The following is a 17,695-nucleotide window of genomic DNA, read 5'->3' as shown; positions in this document are numbered from 1 at the left end:
TATATATATATATATATATATATATATATATATATATATATATACTCAAATCAATTAAAAGCAGAGAGAACTGAAATATTAGGACTGAATGCTTCACTTTTCTTCCTATTTCCAAGGGCAGGATCATAGGTCCTCACCTGGGTATGGTGCTGATGTGCTCTGGAAGGAAGCCTGGGGGGTAGGAGTTGTATGAATATAGGAGGGAGCCACTGGAAGAGGGATAGCAGTTTGGATTTTCCCAGGACTTTTTACTTGCTGAGTGCTGGCTATAATTCCAGGATCCTCTGATGTTTCAGGTTGGACTGATACACTCTTTGGCTGACCAGCAATCTCTGTAGTCAGGTCTGTGGTTAAGGGACTGGAAACTGTAACTGCCTTCTGGACCTAAAAAAATGTAAAAAATAATTTGAGTCAGCAAATGTTAGTTTCTCAGGTTATAGCTCATGAAATAATAGTATGTTAAATGATATCCTGAAAATGCAAAAATGTAAAAAATATTAAAAGAATTAAATCTCACTACCTGTTAATAGTTTGGATCTGGAATATCCCCCAAAGGCTCATGTGTTGAAAATTTGGTCCCTAGCTGGTGGCACTACTGGGAGGTGGTGGAAACTTTAGGAGGCAGGGCCTAGTTGAAGGAAATAGGTCATTGGGAGAATGTCTTTGAAGGTTATATTGTGTCCCTGACCCCTTCCTCTCTCCCTCTCTTTGGTTCCTGGCTGCCATGAGGTGAGCAGCTTTGCTCTACCACATATTCCTCACCATTAATGCTTTGCCTCACTACAGGCCCAAACAAGAGAACCAAATGACCTCTAAAACTAAGCCAAAAATAAATCTTTTCAACTTTTGATTATCTCAGGTATTCTGTTGCAGAAATGGAAAATTACCATACTACCCAAAGAAAAACACTGTTTAAAATGTTGATATAAAATCTGGGGCTGTAGCTCAGTGGTAGAGTATTTTCCTAGCATGCACAAGGCCCTGAGTTCAATCTCCAGAACCATACACACACACATAAAAAAAAGAAAGAAAGAAAAAAAGAAAGAGAGAGAAAAAAAGGGGGGAGGGGGAGGGAGAGAAAGAGAAAGAAAGGAAAAATACTGAGAGATTTATTAATTTTTTTTCTCCCTGGTACTGGGGATTGAATTGAAGTTTCTCTGCCACTGAGCTACATCACCAGTCCTTTTAATTTCCTATTTTGATACAAGGTCTCACTAAATTTCCCAGGTTGGGCTGGAACTTGCAAACTTGCAATCCTCTGATCTCCTGATCAGCTAGGATTATAAACATGTGTCACCATACTCAGACTCAGTTCTTTTTTTTTTTTTCTTTTTTCTTTTTGGTACTGGAGATTAAACTCAGAGGCACTCTACCACTGAGCCACACCCCCAGCTCTGATTTGTATTTTTATTTAGAGACAGGGTCTCACTTAGTGCCTTAGTTGCTTAGCGCCTTGCTTTTGCTGAGGCTGGCTTTGAACTCGCGATCCTCCTGCCTCAGCGCCCCTAGCCACTGGAATTACATGCCCAGCTTCAGTTCTTCTCTATGAAGAGTTTTTATTTAAAATAAAAGAATAATAATAACAATACTATGTATATACCTCAGTCTTCTTAACATTTATAATCAATATTTCCAATATACTTATTATGGAACAGGCGATGTAGATCCAAAATAAAAATAAAACTTAATTATTGTGTTCAATAAGCAGCAGAGTAAAAACTAAAAATATAATAAGCTAAAATAGTAAATATATCTATAAAAGTTATGATGAACTGGGGCTGGGTAGAGTACTTGCTAGCATACATGAGGCACTGGGTTCAATCCTCAGCACCACATAAAAATATAAATAAATAAAATAAAGTTATAAAAAATACATATTATAAAAAAAAGTTATGATGAACCAAAGAAACTATCTGAAGCTACTTAACCTCTTCTCTCTTGGGGAGAGGGAAGGCATGAAGGATAATCTTTACAAAAGAAAAACATATCCTGGATAAGGAGAGTCCTAAGCTGGGTTTTAAAGGATAAAGTTGTTTACTAAACAAAAGAATGAGTATAGGCACAAGAAATGAAATTAGCAAGGTCTGTTCTGGGAACTGAGAGCCAAAAGCAAAGTAAGAAGCAGGAGGTGATGGAAGATGAGCTAGAAAGATAGGTAAGGGCCACAGAAGAAGGCTACAGGCCAGGTTAAAGAGGCAGCCTGGTGAGCAATTAAAGAGTGTGTGCAGGGAAGTGAAAGGTCACATTGTCCTATATGGGTCTGAGAAGTAAAGCAACAGCCAGGATTGTAGTGAAATACACTCAGGAGTGTACTGCAGTCATCCAAATGAGAAATGATGGGTGGCTACAAGGGTGGTAGAATGTTACTTTTTAAAATCAACTCAGTGGAAATATAATTCAAAACTAAACTGCACACATTTCAAATGTATACAGTCAGTCAATCTTTTCAAAAATGTGTATACCCACTTAACCACAATTAAGAAACAGTACATTTCTATCAGCCCCAAAAGTTCATTCATACCCCTTTCAGTAAATTCCTGCCTCTACTTCCAGGTTCAGGCAACCACTGATTTGTTTTCTAAGATTAGTTGGGGTTTTCTTACATTTCTATAAAAGGAACCATATACACACTATTTTTGTTTCTGGCTGCTTTCCCTCAACATGTTTTGGAGATTCATCCATGGTATTGTGTATATCAATAGCACACTCTTTTATAGTTTCAATTTTTGTTTTCCACTCATCTATCAATGGAGATTAAGTGGTTTTCAGTTCTCAGCAATCATAAGTAAAGCTGCTATGAATGTTTGAACCCAGATCTTTCTGCAAACATATCTTTTAATTTCTCTTGGTTAAATATTTAGAAGTAGAATTGCTGGGCTGGGGATGTGGCTCAAGCTGTAGCGCGCTCGCCTGGCATGCGTGCGGCCCGGGTTCGATCCTCAGCACCACATACAAACAAAGATGTTGTATCCGCCGAAAAGTAAATAAATATTAAAAAATTCTCCCTCTCTCCCCCAGGGTAGGGAACACAACCCAAAGGCACTCTACAAGTGAGCTCCAACCCCAGTCCTTCTTTTTCAAAATTGTTTTGATTATTCTAGGTCCCAATCCAGTACACAGTTGTATCAGTTCCCTAGAGCTCCCATAACAAATTACCACAAACTTGGTAGCTTTAGAACAACAGAAATTTATCACAGTTCTGGAGACCAGAAGTCTAAAATCAAGGTATTTGCAGGGCCATACTCCTCTCTCTGGGGTATTCCTTTGCTTCTTACAAATATGTTTTCCCAAATGCTCTTAGCATTCCTTGACTTTGGCTTGTAACAACGCAACTGTAACCTGTGCCCCCATCTTCACAGAATCTTCTACCCTTTGTCAGCCGGTTCAAATCTCCCTTTCTTTTGTAAAGTCACCAGTCATTGAATTCAGAGCCCACCCTCTCATCAGAAGATACTTAGCTAATTACATTTACAAACTCACTATTCCCAAAATAGGTAACATGCTGAAATTTCAGAGGGAGTGGAAGGGAGGTGGAGGGAACACTAATTGACCCATTTTGATAACTTCTCTTTCTGTTTATTTAGTTCTCAAATTTCTCTCAGCAGTGCTTTGTAGTTAGTTTTCAGTATATAGTTCTTGCATATATTTTGTTAGAGTTATTCCTATATATTTTAGGTTTTTTGGATGCTTTAATACATTTTTAAACTCCAACTCCCAACTGCCCATTGTTAGTAAACACAATTCATTTTTGTATACTGACTTATCCTACAATCTTGCTAAATTTTATGTAGATTTCTTGACATTTTCTAGGTACAAAATCATATTATCTATGAATAAAGGAAGTTTTGCTTCTTCCTGTCAAATCTGTATTTCCTTCATTTCTATTTATTGCATGATCACATTGGCTAGTGTTAGATAANTTTTTTTTTTTTTTTTTTTTTTTTTTTTTTTTGGAGATGGGGTCTTGCTAAGTTGCTTAGGGCCTTGCTAAATTGCTGAGGCTGGCTTTAAACTTGTGACCCCTGCCTTAGCCTCCAAAGTTGCTGGAGTTATAGGCATGTGCCAGCAGCATTATCTTTTAATTCACAAAAATTTCTAACTTTGATGAGTTCCAATTTACCACCTTTAAAAAAAAAAAATATATATATATATATATATATATATATATATATACATATATATACATATTAGTTGTTGATGACCTTTATTTTATTATTTATATGTGATGCTGCGAATCGAACCCAGCGCTTCACATGCCAGGCAAGTGCGCTACCACTGAGCCCCAGCCCCAGCCCCAAATTTACCACCTTTTTTAATGGTTCATGATTTTAGTGACATATCTAGGAATTTTTTTTCCAAACCAAGATCATAAAATTTTTCTCTTGTGTTATACAAATTTTATAGTTTTAACTCCTAAACTTGGGTCTATGATCCATTTTGAACTACTCTTGCTGTACTGTAATGGGTAAGGGTCAATTTTTTTTTGTTGTTGTTGTTGGTTGTTTATCAGTATCCAATTGTTCTAGCACCATTTAAAAGATTACCCTTTCCACCAGCCAGGCTAGCAGGATTGCAAATTCAGGAATACCCTAGCAAGCCCTAAGTAACTTAGTGAGACCCTGTCTCAAAAAATAAAAAGGGTTGGGGATGTGGCTCACTGGTTAAGCACCTCTACTTTGTTCTATCTATTTAGTCTATTTTCATGCTAATACCACTGCCCTGAATACTTGGCTTTTATAGCAAGTCCTACAGTTAGTTAAGTCCTCAAACTTTGTTGTTCTTTTTCAAAATTGTTTTGATTATTCTAGGTCCCAATCCAGTACACAGTTGTATCAGTTCCCTAGAGCTCCCATAACAAATTACCACAAACTTGGTAGCTTTAGAACAACAGAAATTTATCACAGTTCTGGAGACCAGAAGTCTAAAATCAAGGTATTTGCAGGGCCATACTCCTCTCTCTGGGGTATTCCTTTGCTTCTTACAAATATGTTTTCCCAAATGCTCTTAGCATTCCTTGACTTTGGCTTGTAACAACGCAACTGTAACCTGTGCCCCCATCTTCACAGAATCTTCTACCCTTTGTCAGCCGGTTCAAATCTCCCTTTCTTTTGTAAAGTCACCAGTCATTGAATTCAGAGCCCACCCTCTCATCAGAAGATACTTAGCTAATTACATTTACAAACTCACTATTCCCAAAATAGGTAACATGCTGAAATTTCAGAGGGAGTGGAAGGGAGGTGGAGGGAACACTAATTGACCCATTTTGATAACTTCTCTTTCTGTTTATTTAGTTCTCAAATTTCTCTCAGCAGTGCTTTGTAGTTAGTTTTCAGTATATAGTTCTTGCATATATTTTGTTAGAGTTATTCCTATATATTTTAGGTTTTTTGGATGCTTTAATACATTTTTAAACTCCAACTCCCAACTGCCCATTGTTAGTAAACACAATTCATTTTTGTATACTGACTTATCCTACAATCTTGCTAAATTTTATGTAGATTTCTTGACATTTTCTAGGTACAAAATCATATTATCTATGAATAAAGGAAGTTTTGCTTCTTCCTGTCAAATCTGTATTTCCTTCATTTCTATTTATTGCATGATCACATTGGCTAGTGTTAGATAAGGAAAATTTAAAAACCCAAGATAGTGCTGCCTGGGAAAAGGGAGTGAAAAAGAAAGCCATACATTGATATCTTTCATCTCTCCCAAGATAAATCCTTTTCAGATGCTGGCCACAAGTCGGGAGAAAGTATTTCATCAAACCTAGAATGACAGTAACTGTGAAACACTAATCTCTTCCTGAGTGCCCAAACTGACATGCTCACAAAAACACCTCTAGGTATAATCTATATAAACCCAAACTCCTCCTTTGGCCAATGGCTCATTTTCCACCAAGAGAGTAGGTCTATTGGAGGTGTAATACCGTTCCTGAATAAAAGGCTGAGATGATCCATGAAGTTTGCATCCAGCCAGTCTTTTGGTGCTAACAGCTAGGACTTCTAATACGATGTTGAAGAAAAGTGGTTAGAGCTATTTCCTTATTTAAGTAACTATCATATCATTTTCCTTTAAAACTCTGACCATTGTTTAATTTTTTAAAACATGTTTTTGAGGGAGATGTAGAAGGGCTTGGGTAGCCAGGTCAAGATAGTGAGTGAGGAGCAGGAAAGGAGTTTCTGATGAGGTCAATTCCTGCTTGACAAAAGGGCTTATGGACACAAGTGGGGGACCCAATCAGACAGACACTTCCATACTAGTGCTCCTAAGGGGGATCCATCAGAAAAACTAACCAATCAATAATAGTGAGGAGCACATGGACAGGGGAGGAGATGAGGAAAGGAGGAAATCCCAGAGACCATAAAAAGAACAAGACTCCCCCCACTAGATTTTCAGCTCTGGGGCCCTCTTCTCTTAAGAGAAGTCTGCCTCTGTTTTTCTGTCGCCTTTGTGGTAAACCTATTTCTTACTTGTTATCTCTGTGTCCTGTTCTTCAATTCTTGAACAGAGACAATGAACCCTGCATCCCTAGATGGTAAGGTGTTTTTTTGTTTGTTTGTTTGTTTGTTTTGTGTATGTGTGTGGTGCTGGGGATTGAACCCAGGGCCTTGTGCATATGAGGTAAGCACTCTACTAACCTATGTCCCTAGCCCAAATGGTAACATTTTTTAACAGCTACCTTGAACTCTCTGAATAGATCTAATGGTGAGGCCCAGTCAGAATTCTTTTCTACTAATTTTTCCCCCTGAATATAGGTCACACTTTTCTGATTCTTTCCTTACAAGTCTCATACTATCTGGTTGAAAACTGGATATTTTCAATCATATATTGTGTTTTTTGATGGGCTATTGATTATTTTTAGTAAATTGCCTGTACTTAAATGTCAGAATCTGACTTTCCCATAGTTTGTTGCATTTGATGTCAGTTTTTTGGTTATGTTTTGTTTAATTTTAGCCTGGCTGCCTAGGGAAGCATCCCTGCGTCTGCATAGTTCACTACTAGTCAGCTAACAATTTGAGCAGAGGTTGCTTATATATCTTAAGCCCATAAAGTATGTGCTCTGTTAATCCACTGTTGCTTGAGGAATGCATTCAAAATTGCAGCCAATTCTCAAGTATGCCCTAAGTTTTCCTTTTTATTAGACATTCTTGGATCTCTCTTCACATGCAGGTAGTTTCTTTTCTTTTTTAAATATTTTTAGTTGTAGATGGACACAATACCTTTATTTTGTTTATTGTTGTTGTTGTTGGGTTGTTTTTTTGTTTTTTTAAAATTTTTTTTGTGTGGTGCTGGGGATTGAACCCAGTGCCTCATGCATGCTAGACAAGTGCTCTACCACTGAGCTTCAGCTCCAGCCCACAGGTAGTTTCTTAATAATCCAGAAAGAAACATGTGGAATGTTTATCTCTGGCTCTTTTTTTCAGGAATTTCTCTAATGTTTCTGGCAGGTCTACCACTCCACCACCCCAAAAGGCACTACAACTTCTAGCCAGCAAAGCCATGGATTCTACCCATTTGATTCTAACCAAGTTTGCCACTTTCAGTTGGCAAAGCTGTGATTTTACACCATCTACTCCAAACCAAGTCAGCCCCCTCTGGCAAGAAAGTTGTTACTTTCACAGTTGGGCAAAACTGGTAAAACCACCATTCTTGTTACCAGAGCTGAGACAATGGAGATAGGGACAGGTGGGAGAAACCCTAGGAAAATAACCATTGACTCCCACTGTACTCACTCAAAGCATTACCAGCTTTTTAATAATAAATACTTTTTAATTTGTTTTTGCTGCTTACATAAGGGGACAGATAGATGAGAATGGTGAGAACACGAAGTTAAGAGAATAATTCTATAAAATGAGCCCGCTGTGGGCTGGGGTCGTGGCTCAGTGGTAGAGTGCTTGCCTAGCAAGTGTGAGGCACTGGGTTCGATCCTCAGCACCAGATAGACACATAGATAGATAGAGTCCATCTACAACTAAAAAATGTTTTTTAAAAAAATGAGCCTACTGTGCTGACCCCCCACAAGCCTTCTTTGCCAAAAAGCAATCTGCCTGCAGCCCCACCAGGCCTGAGTGGACAGAATATGTCACATTCCTCAGCAAACTGAGCAGGGGGTAAAGGTCAGACTGTCAGTGTAGGTAATGAAAGATGAGAGTCAAGAGGATGAGGGCTGGTTATCAAGGAAAAGACAAAGGGTTGCTAACAGTTAGCCCTTGTGCTCCTGCTCCTTCCTGCCCTCAGGCAAGTACACGGAGAAGAAAGAGAAGGCAATGATTCAAAAGGGGATTCTGAGTGTCCCACTCAGAAGACACCCAGCTCTGGGCCCCCTTCTCTTTGGAGAATTCTGTTGTTACCCCTTTTCTTAAATAAAACTTGCTTTCCATGCTTGCCTCAGCATTTCTCAAGTGTTTAAACTTCAACACTAGGGAAACAAGGACCAGTTCCTGATCTTCAAGATCTGATCTGCAAGACTAGTATCACTTCTTCCCTCTCTCCCCCAGGGTAGGGAACACAACCCAAAGGCACTCTACAAGTGAGCTCCAACCCCAGTCCTTCTTTTTCATTTCTGAGTCAGAGTCTCACTAAGTTTCTGAGGCTGGCCTTGAATTTGCAATCCTCCTGCCTCAGTCATTGAGATTATAGGGATTATAGGCATTCACCATGGCACCCAGGGCTTCATTTTATTTATTTTAAGAGAGAGAGAGAGAATTTTTAATATTTATTTTTAATTTTTGGTGGACACAACATCCTTATTTTATTTTGTATGTGGTGCTGAGGATTGAACCCAGCACCCCACGCATGCCAGGCGAGCGCGTTACTGCTTGAGCCACATCCCCAGCCCGCTTCATTTTATTTCTAGTGCCCTGAAATATTTGGTTTTGCCTCAGTTTTATATTTGTTTTTTTTTTTTAACAATAAAATTACCAACCCCTTCTTACTGAAGTCCTCTTGTTTTCAATTTCCCGTTTATAAAATTATCCCATATTTCTTTTTTTTTAATCCCTTATCTGTTCACTCACTAAAACCAATTTCCTTTAATTCTCTGAATATATGTATACAGTAGCTACTTTTAAAAAAAAATTTAGTTGTTGATGTATCTTTATTTTGTTCATATTTATACGTGGTACTGAGAATCGAACCCAGTGCCTCACATATGTGAAGATAAGCTCTCTACTACTGAGCCACAACCCCAGCCCTACAGTAGCTACTTGACTACATATTCCAACATCTGAGTCAACTTGGAGGTATTTTTCTATTGACTGCCTTTTGTGCCTGAGTATGTTTGCTCTCTCCTGATCATTTGCATGTCTAATAATTTTTGGCTGAATACAAGACATTCTGTCTGAAATATGCAGTAGTTCTGGATTCTATTGTATTTTCTTTGGAATTGTTGGGGGTTTTCCCTAGTAGGCAAGTAACTTACATAAACTTAAACTATAAGCTTTGTCCCTCCTGCAGTGTTCAACAACTGCTATTTCTGTGTAATTCTTACAGCTGCTTTTTTTTTTTTTTAAAGGGGGGGAGAGGGAGAGAGGGAGAGAGAGAGAGAGAGAGAGAGAGAGAGAGAATTTTAATATTTATTTTTTAATTTTTTTCGGCGGGGCACAACATCTTTGTTTGTATGTGGCGCTGAGGATCAAACCCGGGCCGCATGCATGCCAGGCGAGCGCGCTACCGCTTGAACCACATCCCCAGCCCTACAGCTGCTTTTTCAACCTGGTTCCTACATGTCAGCCTGTGTTACTGATAACTAACTAGCCAACAATTTGGCCAGAGATTATTTGGGGCCTGTCCTAGCTGAACTTTCTTCCCTAATTTTTCAGCCTGAGATTCTGTCTTCTGACAGATACCTCAAGCCCATAAAGCTTTAGATTTCTGCCACCTAATTTCCCATGGTTAGTTCAAACTAACTAAAAACAACTAAGACTAACTTGAAAAAGTCCCACGGTTAGTTCACTCAGTTCAAAAAGCGGTAAATTCACAGAGCTCACCTGGTGTTCTGTCTTTCAAAGAAGGTTCTGTCCTTCAAAGACAGAACTCTACCCTTCTGACCTCTGCCTGCTTTTTCACCAGGCCTCTTGAGTCTCCCCATTCAGGTATAGTTTAGAGGTTCAGCCAGGGATTTTAGTTTATAGTCAGTTATGGGTTCACCCTCCTCTGTGGCTTTTATTTATAAGGTCCTTCTGCTAAATTTCCAGGTACTTTTTATATTGGGAACTCTGTTCTTGACCACCTTAAGGAAGCAAAGTTGGGGTTTTCCTGTGCCACTTTTCTCTGCTGTGGAGATTGTTGAATGCCCTCAGGCAAAAAAAAAAAATTTAAAGCTGCAAATTCATAATTCTAATCACTTCTGATAGACCCAACCTGATCCTTTCTTAAAATTGGGAGCCATCTTGCCACAAAGCCATGAAAAGATAATTTCGGCTTTACTATAAATTACTGCAAATTCTGAACCTGCTTGGAATGCCTGCCGGTGCCTTGAACTCACCCATGCCTGGCTCTGACCAGATAGCAGCCCTCTCTGAAACTTAGTGACACCTCATAAATATTGGCCTTCCCTAGCCAAACAACGACCCTCTCTGAGGCTCTAATGGTCCTCATAAATTCTGATGTTGGGGCCAACAAAATATGTAAACTACCATTAGTGTGATGCTTGTCAGAGTTCTGTTATCTGTAACCCCCCTTTGTGTAACTTTCTGGGCTATAAAGCTGGGCTGCAGGAAAGATGGGGTGGCTGTCTTGTTCCCGCCGTTTTTGGGAGGGAGAGGCAGCCCCACCGGTCGAAATAATAAGCTTGCTTTAATTTGATTTTAATTTGAGTCAGTGGTCTTTTCTTGCATCCTGGTCTAACAACTTCCAGTTGCCATTTTTCAAAATTATACTTTCCTCTTGCTTCTGTCTGCTTTTGGATGTCTTCCAGTCCTTGAGATACTTTCTTTTTTAAACAGATTTTATCATTATTATCTGTGGGAAGGTTCAGGAGACCACTTCACTCTGCCATCATTACTGGAAACACCCTCTGTCGGACAGATTTTAAAATATTAAAGATCTAATATTTGTAAAACTAAAATAGATCTGGAATTTGGGGAAAAGAGTATAAAATAGCACTCCTGGTTCTAGCCTGAGTGAGGGACTGATTATAGCAGTGCCAGATACAAGACAGACTACAGAAAAGCAACTTTAAAAAAATAAGAGGCAAGTTATATTTTTCATATATTAAATATAAAGTACTTCTGGGAAAGCCTACAGAATGGAAGAAAAATCCTTGCAACCTGTACCTCAGATATCTCCAGGATATATAAAGAACTCAAAACACTTAACACCAAAAAAATAAAAATAAAAAATAAATAACCCAATCGATACATAGGCAAAGGAACTGAACAGGCACTTTACAGAAGAAATATGATGGGTCAACAAATATATGAAAAAAATGTTCAACATCTCTAGCAATTAGAGAAATACCAATTTAAACTACACTGAGATTTCATCTAACTTCAGTCAGAGTGGCAGTTATCAAGAATACAAGTAACTATGAAAGTTGGTGATGATGTGGGCGAAAAAGGTACACTCATACCTTGCTGGTGGGACTGCAAATTGGTGCAACCACTCTGGAAAGCAGTATGGAGATTCCTCAGAAAACTTAGAATGGAAGCATCATTTGACCCAATTATCCCACTCCTTGGTCTATACCCAAAGGACTTAAAGTCAGCATACTATATTGACACAGCCACATCAATATGTATAAGCTCAATTCACCATAGCCAAGCTGTGGAACCAACCTAGGTGCCACCTTCAACAGATGAATGGAATATAAAATATTTATATTTTAAATATAAAATATGATATACATACACAATGGACTATATTACTCAGCTATAAAGAAGAATGTAATTGTGGCATTTGCTGGTAAATGGATGGAAATGAAGACGGTCACGGTGAGTGAAATAAGCCAATCCCCAAAATCCAAAGCCCTAGTGTTCTCTCTGATATGTAGATGCTAACAAACAATGGAGGGGAGGATAGAAGTTCACTGGATTAGAGAAAGGGGAAATGAAGGGAAGGGAGGGGAATGGAAATAGGAAAGACAGTAAAATGAATCAGACATAACTTTTCTATGTTCATATATGAATACACAACCAGTGTAATTCCACATCACATACAACCACCAGAATGGGAAGTTATATCCCATGTATGTATAATATGTCAAAATACATTCTACTGCCATGTATAACTAAGAAAAAGAACAACAACAATGACAAAGAAACAAGAATAAAGGGGAATTTTTTTTTTAAATAAAGTACCTTTGTGAAATCCCAAAAGAGGCTCAGATTTGTTTCAAGTTTCTACGGATAGTAGCTGAACCCAAAGGGAAAGAATGAACTACAAAAAAAAAAAAAAAAGCATGCAAGTGAAGGCAACAGAAGTTGAAAAATATTTGGGAATACCAAGGTTGAATATGTGAACAGTGGAAATGACCCATAAAGTTGACTAAGAAGTTAAGATCAGATAGAAAAGAATCCATAAAGTGTGCTATAACAAGAAATAAGGAAAAACCACAACCAGTATGAAGTAACACAGAGAGGTACAATCAAATAAGGACTGAAAAGAATATAGTACAACTGGAAATTGTATAGTTACCAGTGACACCAGCAAGAGCAGTTTCAGTAGAAACCAAATTTCACAGGGCTGAGGATTAAATAAAAGTGACCAAAGAAAGAAAGTAAGTATAGACTAAGCTTGATATTTATTGGTAAAAGGGACAAAAGTACATTGGAAGAGTAAATATAGATGCAAGTAGACAAAATTAAGGACATATTTGGAAATACTGATTTTGAATGACAAGCATCATGTTCTTGGACTGAAAATACAATGATAGAGGTCTTGTGCAAACATTTAAGAGAGCATCTGGGCCCAAACTGGAGAAGTAAATATCAGAGTGAAGAGTAAGTTTCACAGATGGATGACAAAATGTTTTTATTAAAAAGGTGGGGCGGGGGGGGGGGGCTGGGGTTATGGTTCAGCGGTAGAGCGCTCACCTAGAACTTGCAAGGCCCTGGGTTCCACCCTCAGCATCACATAAAAATAAATAAATAAAACAAAGGTATTGTGTCCAACTACAACTAAAAAATAAATATTAAAAAAAAAAGGGGGGCTGGGGTTGTGGCTCAGTGGTAGAGCGCTTGCCTAGCATGTGTGAGGCATTGGGTTCAATTCTCAGCACCACATATAAACAAATAAATGAATAAAGGTCCATCAATAACTAATAAAAAATTTTTTTTTAAAGTGGGGGAGGTACAAAAAACCTAGTGGACTTCTGCTTCCAATAAAGATAGAGTAAATAATATAGAGCAGATTTATCATCCTCCCGAAACAATTTTTAAAAACCAATTTTAAAAATTTAAATAACTTTTTAAAAGCCAAATTTTAAAAAAAATTTTTTTTAATTTTCATGTATTTTTAAAAAACAAAACATATGAAACAATGGCAACACACCAGACATCAGGTAATGAAAAACAGCAATTCCTAAGAAATGAAAAGCAACTAAGAGGAGGCCTTACTTGCCCCAGATGACTATCTGGNAAAAAAAAAAAAAAAAAAAAAGGTCTTGCCTCAATAGTGTAGAAATACTCACCCTAGACTAACTACAGCTCTGAACTCACATGACAACACTTAAAAAAGACTCAAAGGATCCAACTGTTTTCAAATAGTTTAGCCACATCCCAGAATAATGCTGAAGAATACCTACAGTAGTACAAAAATATTCAGAAAAAAATTAAAAAGATCTGACAACCAACCAAAAATAAACTGAAGCAAAGAAGCAAGAAAATAAATCTTGTTATAAAGAAAAATATCAATCAATTAAAACTGATCCAGGGATGGGGTGTATGTATTTCAGTGATGGAGTGCTTGCCTAGCATATGTGAGGTCCTGGGATGGACACCCAGCAAAAGAAGGGAGGGAGGAATGAAGGAAAAGGAAGAAAGAGAAGAAACAAACAGATCCAGAAATAACAGAGATGACAGACCTGGTAGTTAGGATATTAAACTAATTAATATGATTATATTCCATATATTCAAAAATCTATAAGAAAGACTGAGCATATGCAGTCCCTCCTAAATCACAGTTTTTCTTTCTGTGATTTCAGTTACACAAAGTCAACAAACTCTAAAAACATTAAGTGGAAAGTTCCAAAAATAAAAAATATATAAATTATAAATTGCGCACCATTCTGAGTAACACAATCAAATCCAATACCACATAGCTCTGTCCTTCCTGGACATGAATCATCCCATTGCCCTGTGTATCCACACTGTATTGTTTGTTACCCATCCATTAGTCAGTAGTCATCTTGGTTATCAGATCAACTGTCACAATATTGCAGTACCTATATTCTAGTAATACTTACTCTACTTCAAACATTAATTTTCCTATTTTATTATTATCGCTATAAGTGTCAGCTATAGTTTGGATATGAAATGTGCCCCAAAGGTCCATGTATTGAGCCCTTAGTTCCCAACCCATGGTGCTATTGGGAAGTGGTAGAACCTCCAAGAGGTAGGGCTTACCCAGGTACAGTGTCACTTGCATGTGATCCCACCTACTTGGGAGATTGAGGAAGGAGGATCACAAATTCAAGGCCAACCTGGGCAACTTAGCAAGACCCTGCCTCAAAATAAAAAATAAAAAGGGCTAGGGGTATGGATCAAGGATAAAGCACTTGGGTTCAAATCCCAGTATTAAAAAAAAAAAAAATTCAAATTGAATTAAAAGGAGGTAGGATTTATTAGAGGTTACTGGGGGCAAGCCCTTCAAGGGAATATTGGGACCCTGGCCCATCCTCTTCCTCTCCTTACTTCCCTGCTGCTATGAGGTAAACAGGCCTCCTCTGCCATGCATTTCCACCATGATGTACTGCCACTGGCCCAAGAACAATGAGACAACTGACCATGGACTGAAACCTAGAAAACTGAGTTAAAAAAAAAAAAAAATCTTACCTCCTTAATAAGTGATTATCTCAGGGTTTTGCTGCAGTGACAGAAAGCTGACCACCACAGTCTCTTACTGAACCTAATCTATAAATTAAACTTTATTGTATATACATATGCACCGGAAGAAACATACTCTACATAGATAGGGTTCAGTAGTATTACAATTTTATGCAAGTACTGAATATATACCTCACAGACAAGGGGGAACTACTACTTAAGTAGGGACATGGAAGGCATAAAAAAGACCAAAATGAACTTCTGGAGATCAACACTTCAATGTCTGAAATAATAAAAATACTTTGGGGATTTAATGGCAGATTTAGACAATGTATAAGAAAAGATTAGTAAATTTGAAGAATTTTTAAAATTTTTTTGGTACTGGGCATTAAAATCAGGGTTGCTTTACCACTGAGTTACCTCCCCAGTCCTTTTTATTTTTTTATTTTGGGACAGAATCTTGCTAAGCTTTGAAAGGTCTTGCTAAATTACTGAGGCTGGCCTTGAACTTCTCCTGCCTCAGCTTTCTGAATTGCTGGGATTACAGTCATGCACCACTGCACCCAGTAAATTTGTAGAATTTTATTTTTTTTTTAAATATTTATTTCTTTTTAGTTGTAGGAATTTAATAGCAATCATTCAACATGAAACAAAGAGAAATAACTGAAAAGAAATGACCGAAACATCAGTAAAATGTGAAACAAATTCTGGTTGTTAAATATGCTTATTATCGGCTTTCTCAAAAGGCAGAGGGCAGGAAAATATTTGAAGAAAAATGGTCAGTAAATTCCCAATTTAATGAAAACTATAAACCCAATGTCTTATCCAGATTAGAGACGCTCAACAAACACCAAACATATAAATCATAAAGAAAACTTTACCAAGGAACGATACAATGAAATTGCTTAAAATAGTAATAAAGAGAAAATCATCTAACAACCAGAGAAAAAAGACACATTATGTACAGAGGAATAAAGATAAAATTATAGCAGATTTCTCAAGGAAAATAATGCAAGCTACAAGACACTGATACAATGTTGTAAAAGTGCTGAAGGCAAAAAAGAAACCTACCACTGGGGTTTATTTAAACAGTGAAAATATTTTTTTATAAATGAAGGTGAAATAGCCACTTTTAAGGTAGTTCTCAATAAACTGAAGATGTAGACTATACTCTATAGCAATCACTAAAACTACACCATGAAGAACTATTACTGTATTAAATTTTTATCACTGCTACCACAAATTACCATTACCACAAACTTATTCGTTTTAAGCAACACAGATTTATTACCTTACAGTTTTGTAGGCTATGAATCCAATATAGATCTCTTGAATAAAATCAAGGGGATGAAAGGGCTGTGTTCCACTCTTGGAACACAGGAAGAATTCATTACAGAAGAGTCCATTTCTTGTCTTTCCAGCTTTTAGAGGCCTTGGCTCATGTTCCCTGTCCCCCCATCTGCAAAGGAAGCTGTTACACCTCTGTGTGTCTTTCTTCCATAGCAACAACTTACTCTTTCATTTTTTTTAATAATCATAGTTTTTTTTTTAAAGAGAGAGAGAGAGAATTTTTAATATTTCTTTTTTTTTTTTAGTTTTACGGCGGACACAACATCTTTGTCCGGGCCGCACGCATGTCAGGTGAGCGCGCTACTGCTTGAGCCACATCCCCAGCCCTCTTACTCTTTTATTTTAAAGGACTCTTGTTTACATTAAGCCTATGCAGATAATGCAAGATAATCTTCCCATGTTAAGGATAGATAATAAACTTAATTCTATCTGCAACCTTAATTCTTCTTTCCCAAGTAACTTAACATCTTGATTCTAGGAACCTGTGAATATGTTAAGATCCTAGAGGGTTATTAGTCTGCATACTATAACTAAAAAGTCAACAAGAGGTAAACTGAAATTTAAAGTAACCAACTCTTCTAAGATCTTCTTCTATTTCTCTCTTTAGGGTTCTGTAGTTTTCATTGTATAAGTCTTTCACCTCTTTTGTTAGGTTGATTCCCAAGTATTTTATTTTTTTTGAGGATATTGTGAATGGGGTGGTTGTCCTCATTTCCATTTCAGAAGATTTGTCGCTGATATACAGGAATGCCTTTGATTTATGCATGTTGATTTTATATCCTGCCACTTTGCTGAATTCATTTATTAGCTCTAGTAGTTTCTTTGTAGACCCTTTTGGGTCTGCTAGGTATAGAATCATGTCGTCCGCAAATAGTGATAATTTAAGTTTTTCTTTTCCTATTTTTATGCCTTTAATTTCTTTCATCTGTCTAATTGCTCTGGCCAGTGTTTCGAGAACTATGTTGAACAGAAGTGGTGAGAGAGGGCATCCCTGTCTTGCTCCAGATTTTAGAGGGAATGCCTTCAATTTTTCTCCGTTCAGAATGATGCTAGCCTGAGGCTTAGCATAGATAGCTTTTACAATATTGAGGTATGTTCCTGTTATCCCTAGTTTTTCTAGTGTTTTGAACATAAAGGGATGCTGTACTTTGTCGAATGCTTTTTCTGCATCTATCGAGATGATCATATGGTTCTTATCTTTAAGTCTATTGATGTGGTGAATACTGTTCATGGATAGGCAGAACTAACATCATCAAAATGGCAATATTACCAAAAGTTCTCTATAGGTTTAATGCAATGCCAATCAAAATTCCAACGGCATTTCTTGTAGAAATAGATAAAGCAATCATGAAATTCATATG

At 37.5% G+C, this 17,695-nt stretch overlaps 1 protein-coding gene across 3 annotated transcripts in view; it reads right to left on the bottom strand.

Moving 5' to 3' along the window:
• The window catches only part of Kiaa0319l (KIAA0319 like), a 111,352-nt gene that overhangs the window by 36,936 nt on the left and 56,721 nt on the right, over positions 1-17,695 (bottom strand). For all 3 annotated transcript variants that reach the window (XR_007352106.1, XM_015485281.2, XM_015485280.2), the window contains one exon: positions 138-384. Coding sequence is in view for 2 of the 3 variants with exons in the window: in XM_015485281.2 (XP_015340767.1) it covers positions 138-384 (247 nt within the window). In the remaining variant the exon portion in view is untranslated. The remainder of the gene's footprint in view (positions 1-137; positions 385-17,695) is intronic.

The sequence above is a fragment of the Marmota marmota genome, unplaced genomic scaffold, assembly GCF_001458135.2.
Source record: "Marmota marmota marmota unplaced genomic scaffold, marMar, whole genome shotgun sequence".
Lineage (NCBI taxonomy): Eukaryota > Metazoa > Chordata > Mammalia > Rodentia > Sciuridae > Marmota > Marmota marmota.
The sequence above is the reverse complement of the archived record's forward strand: the minus strand, read 5'-3'. Positions and strand labels throughout refer to the sequence as shown.